This window comes from Ailuropoda melanoleuca, unplaced genomic scaffold, assembly GCF_002007445.2.
Source record: "Ailuropoda melanoleuca isolate Jingjing unplaced genomic scaffold, ASM200744v2 unplaced-scaffold4892, whole genome shotgun sequence".
Lineage (NCBI taxonomy): Eukaryota > Metazoa > Chordata > Mammalia > Carnivora > Ursidae > Ailuropoda > Ailuropoda melanoleuca.
This window is the reverse complement of record NW_023221525.1, coordinates 226-8,258: the sequence shown is the minus strand read 5'-3', so window position 1 is coordinate 8,258 and position 8,033 is coordinate 226. Positions and strand designations below refer to the sequence as shown.

Here is an 8,033-nt window from a genome sequence, read left to right as displayed (position 1 = left end):
TGTTATACGCAAATAATGAAGCATCGAACTTTACATCGGAATCCGGGGATGTACTGTATGGTGACTAACATTATAAAAAATCATTAAAAAAAAAAAAAAAAAGAAAAGAAATGCAAGATGGGGGTGGGCGGTTACATTGTTTTTTGACCTGAAGGTAGGTTTTCATTATTGAGTTTTCCTTTCTTTTAGATCCAGTGCCTGTGAGTCATTGTTTCTTTTTATGACTCTCTCAGTGCAATACCTAACTGAAAGAGGTCCTGCTATGAAATTTGTATCAAACCATGTGGGAGGGGAGAGAAGATCCACATGGAGATCCCGCGTGAGCTTTACCAGCTCTGCATCCTTCCTCTCCTAAGATCACATATCCCACCGCTTCTTAGAGATTTCTCAAAATTATCACACAGCATTTCAAACTTCCCTATTCATTTATATCCGCCATGACAGTCTTTTTTACTTATCCGGTGGGAGGACAGTGAGCATTAATCGTATTTTACACTTTCAGGTCCGAGCTACCTGACTCCTAGCTCTGCATCTTAGCCATTAGGTTCCTGAAGCAAGGGCCTATTAACCCTCCCAAATCAGATCGGCAAACAAGCCTTGTGGGAGGGGCCCTGCCTCATGAGGAAGATTACTGGCCAGGGGACAGAGGAGTAAAGAACCGGACTCTCGGAGAGGAGGGGCCGGAACGTCCTGCTGGAAGTCTGGCCGTGCGGGGCTAGGCCCTGGCGGCAAGTGGGGGGAGACGACGTCATTACATACGGGACTCCGATCTCAAAGATGTTGTTCTGGATCAGCTGCTTCCCCAACATGATGATGCTGAGCTGGATGCAGAGCTCCATGAGGCAGCCCCCCGGAGCACACTGCCCAGAAGAGAGGATAACGGAAGATGCGGTTAGACCAAGCGGAGCTCAGAGAAGCAGGTGCAAGAAGTGAGGCACGCTGCAAGGGGGAACTGATGGGGTCGGGCGTGCACCTACGCACCACCAGCCGGGGGGCTCTACTTGCCTCTTCCATGCGGTAACCATCGAACACGTAAACGTAGCTTCCAGGTCTGCCCACGAACCTGAAATCCAGAAGTGTGGGAGAGTTAGGGAAGGAGGAAGGCGGGGCTGCAGGAAGGCGGGGCTGCTGGAAGGCGTGCCTTCTGCGTGGAAGAGGCACCGCCCAGCACCCCCCTGGAAAGTACCATCCACGGCGGAGCTAAATCACCCACGAGTGGGCGTGTACACTTGTTCTCGGCTAGCCGTCACCTGTACCATTGAGGGTTCGTCTCTTAACCCGAGGTCCAGGGAACAGGGGCTGAGGCTGCGGCTGGCGTGGGGCAGGGAGGGTCCCATTTGTGGGCACCTGTGACAATTTCTGAGCCTCAACGCCACAAGGTTTCTGGATTATCCCTAAGTGTACTACTGTCTGTGCAGCTTCCTCCCTCAACCAATGTCAAGAATTGGTTTCTGATCGCGGCTCCTGGGTGGGAGCTTCTGATTTCCCAGGAAATGGAGGGGGAGACAGGCCAAAGTTGCAAGTAGAGATTCCTGGGATCAGAAAAGAAAAACCCAGACTTCTTGAGAATATTCAAAGGCACAGAAGCAGCCTGCCTCCTTCCTCTTCCCATTTGGATCTACCTTATTGGAGGACAAGAAGATGGGGCAGTTGAGGGGAAGCAGAGAGGGAAAAGCCAATCATGGAACCAGCCCAGTAATGAGAAGACTCCTTCTTACTTGAACTGTTAGCCCCTCATCTACCTGTGGAAATCCTACCCATCTATTTAAGGCTCAGCTCAAATCTTTCCATCTCTGTGAAGTCTTCCGTCTCTGTCCACAATGAAGTATTTCCCTGATCCTTTCTTTATACTTCTATGGTAGCACTTGTGGTGGTGTGCTGTTGACAAGACCATCTCTTTCAATAGACCACAAACTTATCTAAGGGTTGGGACCCTATTTTTTGGCCTGTAATATCTATGTATGAAATTTGCTACTGACATTAAATCTAGAGAGAAAGCACCAGTGGAGTATATACCCATCAACATGGACAGCCTCTCTGCCACTATAATTTCATAAGAGTCAACGACAGAGATCCCAAGAAGGGGGTTGTGGTTTTAGTCACAAACCTATTTATAATAAACTATCAAACATGCACAATAGTATTTCTTGTTATGGATGCCTGCTCGATGAGATTTTAGTGCTAGGGAAGCTTTCCTGACAAAGTTAATGCCTACTGGGAAATCTCCTTATAGGCAACCAACTGCTCTGACCATGAGAAATAGTTATCAGAAGTGATTTTACATCTAGACATGTTACATAATGAAGAATCTGGCTGGCCTTTGTTGCTGGTTCTTGGAGAAGCCTCTACATCTTGAGAATTTCCACATAAGATTCTCTTTGTTATTGATGGTGGGCTCTTGGGACTATACCTAAATTTATGCTAATGAGATCACTCAGGATGGGGGAGGCCATACCACAAAAACCAACTGTATGGTTAGAGGGTTGGGCCTTTGATCCAGGGAATAGCAGCCTGACCTCGGTGAGGGGGGGGGGTGGAAGCTGAGCTCAGTCACATGGTGAATGATTCAACCAATACACCTACGTACTGCCACTTTACAAATTCTGGACATGGACACAGAGGCTTAGATGAGCTTCCTCCGTGGTGGGACACATCAACATGCCAGGAAACTAATGCATCCTGAGGACCTGGAAGCTTCTGTTTAGGACCCTCCTAAACCAAACCCTATGTGNCCTACGTACTGCAACTTTACAAATTCTGGACACGGACACGGAGGCTTAGATGAGCTTCCTCCGTGGTGGGACACATCAACGTGCCAGGAAACTAATGCATCCTGAGGACCTGGAAGCTTCTGTTTAGGACCCTCCTAAACCAAACCCTATGTGCCTCTCTCTTTTGCTGGTTTGGATTTGTACCCCCCCTTTCTATAATAAAACCGTAATTTTAAGTATAGAATATTCCTGAGTTCTGTGAGTCATTCTAGAGAATTAGCAAACCTGAGGAGTTAGTGGTCATAGACAGTTGGTCTGAATCATGAGTGGCATAGGAACACCAGAGCCTGCAGCTAGCGTCTGGAGTGAGGGCAGTCTCATGGGAGACTGTGCCCTTAATCTGTGAAGTCTGCACTAACTCAGGGTAGCTAGTGTCAGAATTGCATTGCAAGACCTACAAGCCACTCGCTAGACCTGAAATTCCCTCCTATCTCATTCTCAGAGTTGGGAGGCCCAAATTATTCTAAGACTCACCCTTTGGGGCCCAGGGTCAAATCCCTGTAGTTTCCCTGGTTATCAGAATCTGAAGATTCCAATCCAAAATGCTATAATGTTAATGCCGCTGCTTCACAAACAGTGTTGTGGGGATGGAAGAGGGTGTGAATTGACAGTGGGGACAAGCTGACTCTAGTGGGGGACCCAGTCTTAGGGACAAGTTGCCGTTCCATGTGTGACACCATTATACTCACCTCCCTTTGAAAAAGGCTACATAGAAGATGGGCGAGTAGGCATTGACAAACTTTAGCAAGAAAGCTTTGAGTATCAGGCGTTCTTCAAAAGTCTGTTCTGTTTTTGGAACCTCTGAAAGATAAGAGCAAAGCTGGTAAGACTGAGACAGATTTTTCACCTCTTCAGAGTTTTAATCCCAACTGCACGAACCACTGTCTCTCAGCTCCCGTTCCTTCAGAGTAGAAACCAAGAGATCTAGCATTGGCACATTAGAATTGAATTCATCTGGGAAGTCCCAAATGGATTGCCAGGTACTATAAAGCTACAGGAGGCAAAGGGTACATATAATCATCACCTTTCTTCCTCCACTTCCCTCCTCTTATCCACTCCAGCAGTGGTTTCACGCCGTGCTCCTGTAAGGGGGATCTGAGCAGGCAGGACTTCCTCCAACCACCCTCATCTCATCAAGGGGAACTCAGCTTTTAACTGTGTGATCGCCACTTCCGTAAGATTTTATTTGAACCAAAGTCTCTGATGAAAAAGCCTTGTTAACCAATGAACTACAGTCAACAGGCAGCAAAGACTTGTCTAGGGCACCATGACATTGTTCTCTTTCTCACCTCCTTCATTTCCAGCAGGAAAGCCTGCATCTGTATGCTCTCTGGATACTGGGACAATTTGCATTCACTCACTCAAATGATGAAGGATCAACAGATAAGCGAAAGAAACACAAGCCTAATGTCTCAAACTTGGGGGTCACAGCCCCAGCGAGTCCTATGAGGTTCAAGCAGAGGAGTCAGCACATAATCCCAAGGACCCTAGGAAACACTGGGCAGAAACCTCACTGATGCCTTCAGGAGACTCGAGACCCATGGGATATTCCAGTGGACAATGGGGCAGAGTGTTTGCTGGGGATTCACAGATCGTGACAAACAGCTTGGCAAAGATAGGAGGTTACAGGGCCACACTTCAGGGGCAGAAAGAAAGCACTAGCCCTGCATCATGTGCACTGGTAAGTATTGCCTGAAAGTGTGTCGGGCGCAGGGCCAAAGTACCAGGACCACGCCAGCCAGAAGGTTCTGTGTCCAGATGAGGTTGACGCACGAACCCATCTGACTTGTCTGCCCACCTGACTCAAACATTGCTTTATTCGGAATCTTTGGAAAAGTGGATGCAAAACTCTATTTCCCCTCCTGATATTCCCTTCCCGGGCCCATCCCCTGATGTACAAATCCTTCACATCCTTTAGCAATCAGATCAAATGTTGCCTGTAATGTCCATCCCGAAGCCTTCCCTGGTGACTTCAGATGGTAGTAATCTCTTTTTCTTCTATAGTATTTTACATTTCTCTGTATTAATTACCTACAACCATGCCCTCTGAAAATCACAATAGGAGCTTTCACTGATCTTCTGTCTTAGTTGGGGTTACCTGCTATGTCAAGAAGTAAATGGTTTGGGAGTAAGTAGTTTATTTGAGAAGTGCTCCCAGGAAGCCTGGTGAGGGAGTGGGGTTGTGAAACAGAGAGTGGAGGGAAGGCAGCATGGATGTGTTCATGAAGAATTTAACGCCACAGGCGACTGGGGCTTAGTCCCCCTGGGATCTTCTAAGAGACTGTGAAACACCCCTCATAATTATTACACTGAGGAGTGAGCACGTGGAGTCCCTCACTGGGTGAAGGGTACCACTGGACTTGACTTCCTAGCACTTCTGCCTTTTCCTGCACGTGGGCTGAGCATGCTCACAACCAGAGAACGCTCACAGGCAGAGAGCTGCGGGGACCTCCAGGGAGGCCAAAGCAATATGTGTGCTGTACGGGAGTGTCTGTTCCACACTGCTCCACGGGGGGCATTGCACCCAGGTGCACACACCTGCTATCTCATTTCTTCCCTCCCTACCTACGTGAGGGGGGCAGCGCAAGAAAGGCAGTCGAGGTCCAGAAGGGGAGAGCCTTGTTCTAGATCACACAGGCTGTAAGTTTGGGTTACATAAGAGTTAAGGTCTGAACCCAGATCCACCTGTCTCCAAAGACAATATTTACTCCATCACACGGTGAAATCAGGACTTTTGACTGCTGTTTCCATCATACCTCCTCTTTCACCTCCTTACCCTCCACCCCCAGCCCACATGATATATACCTAAGAAATATTTGTGAGTGCTCAGGTCACATTCATTGAGCACCAGCTGCATGCTGCCAGGATGAATGACGACTCCACACTTCCTACAAGGAGTTTCATCTACCAAGGTCTCTGGGAAAGCCTTTTGAAAACTGCCAGGTCTTTTCAAGATTTAAGCTATGAGTGGCAAGGAAACCTATCCCCTCTGGTCACAGTGGAAGGGGATCTTAGGGAGAAGAATGCTGTATTTCCATGACTTGTTTTCCCACACACCACAGTGAGCCTCTCACTCATTTGCAATCTTAGAACACAGTCCTGAGTATAAGAAATGATGCCCAGGAGCATCAGCGCTGGTCCAAGTATGAGCAGAGACCTACTGAGGAGACTGTCATAGGCAAATGTCAGCCCCTGGGGACCCAGGGCCCTGGGAGGGGCCTTGAGAACCAGAAAGCTTAGAGACACCATAGTGCAATCCTGGCCTTGACTTCTCCCTAAGTCCTGGGGAAATGAGAGCTACTCATCATCTAGTCAAGTCCTAGCCCCCATGAACTCTAAGAAACATGGCATCACCCCTGGGCAGCCAGCAACACTGAAAACTGGTTCATTCTCCAAGAGCCCCACCATCCTGAAGCCTACTTTCGTTTGCTTATGCTCTTGAACCATCCTCAAGGCCCTGGCAGGCCATGCTGAGCCTACAGAGCACCTAGTCATGCTATTTTGGCTCAGCTGTATGCCGAGGGGACTGACTACTTGCTTGCTTTGCTCCAGAGATGGCTGTAGGGCCAGATTTTCACATCAGACACACCTGACTTCAAATGCAGAGTGTAGTCAGAGGACTGAACTTACAGAGAAAGCCTACCGACATCTCCCTCACAGGGTTGTTGAAGACAGGAGAGGGTACTTCTAAAGCCCTCAGCCAAGTGCATGGCAAGTGTTGGATCTCAATAAACGACAGCTCCTGGTGTCCTAAACAGTGCCCTGCAACGCCATCGCCTCCTCCAAGCTGGCAGCCCTGTTTTCTGCAGCACAGTCAGGCCAGCTGTGGCCAAGTGTTTGTGCACATCTCTAGCCCCTAAGGTTCTGGGCATCACTTCCATGTTGATCAGTGAGCACTTTCTACCATCAGTGGGGAGGATAGCTAGTATGTGCCCCTGTTGGCACATAGCTGGGACGGTCTAATCACCTCCACAGAACTTCCAGTCCACGCTTCCTGATGCCCTCCAGACACCTTTGGAAATAAATGTTGTCTGCTAGGGAATCTGGAGACATTGCCGTAATTTTATAGGAGACAAAGCTGGAAAAGTCTACCGTGATATCCGTCAGCTGGCAGTCGGCTTTGTGGTTTTCTCCTTCCTGCCACGCCTGAGGGCCACGGGCACAGCCCCGTGGGCTAGAAGTCCAGCCAATCCCACACTGCCTTGCCCAGCAAGCATTTGGATGATGCTCTGTACTTGCCACTCCCAACGAACACTGCGACTTCTTCTTTTGTTTACGGACACTAGCAAAGTTCACAGGTATTTCACCTGTAACAGGGGCTTTTCCCCTCCCTGCTACCCAGCAAGTCTGCAGACAAAGAGGCTGGTGTGTCCCTGTTTGACGCTTCTCAAGTCTTCCCTGGGATCGAGATCCACATCCCCTTCTTATCCCCTTCTTCAGTCTGATTCCTATTTTCCTTGACGAAAGGAAATAATTCTGAGGCCCAGGAAATGCCTGCCATCCATTTCTAAGGTCACTTTCCATTTTGAGATCTCCTCATTCTGAACCCCCACGCGGCTGTTACCGCTGGCTTTCCCCAGCCCCACGCCACCCTGGCCCTGCCACACACAGTGTGGATGGCTTTTCCCCAGCAACCACAGTCAGACCTACCTTCTGCTGGGCCTCAGCAGGCACTAGATGTACCCAACTAAGTGTATTTGTTGAATGAATGAGTGAATGAATGAATGAATGAATGACATGAAAAAAATATGATTTGGAATAGTAAAAAAATATTTATTATTTACTAAAAATTCCCTGTCACATTCCAAGGAAGGACCATTGCCTGTGGGTATGAAGACACAAGTAGGCAACAGCCAAAAGAGAGTTAAAATCCCCCTCATTTCAATTTCAATTTCATTTAATTAATTTAAATTTCCCTGCCTTATCCACAAGATAAGAGATGGGGGTGTTGCAGTTAGATGCAGGACCCAGATAGGCTCCAGCCCCTGCCATGGGCGGGGCAGAGAGGGACAGGAGGTGAGGCAGAGCCACTGCCAAGAAGAAAATATGAGTGATGGGGGAGGGGCAGAGGCACCCAGCAGACATCTTCCTTAGCTTCCTGTCATTTGCAGTGGGAGCCCTTATGAGCCTCTCCACAGAAACTTCCATAAGGATGCATTCAAACCTGCTTTCCTCACCAGTGTTCAAAGAATCCTGGATTAGTTCTTAGGGGAGGGATATGCCAAAGGACTGAGTCCCATGTCAAGATGGGCACAGGGTCAG

General features: G+C 48.5%; 1 protein-coding gene across 1 annotated transcript; it reads right to left on the bottom strand.

Annotated features, from left to right (window-relative positions):
• Positions 1-659: 659 nt before the first annotated feature.
• LOC117799397 (anoctamin-2-like) lies at positions 660-3,572 on the bottom strand (the record flags this gene model as incomplete). Its single annotated transcript, XM_034651874.1, has 3 exons — positions 660-860; positions 1,006-1,063; positions 3,461-3,572. Coding segments are annotated over 3 exons (371 nt in total), but the record flags the coding sequence as incomplete, so codon positions are not given.
• Positions 3,573-8,033: the final 4,461 nt, after the last annotated feature.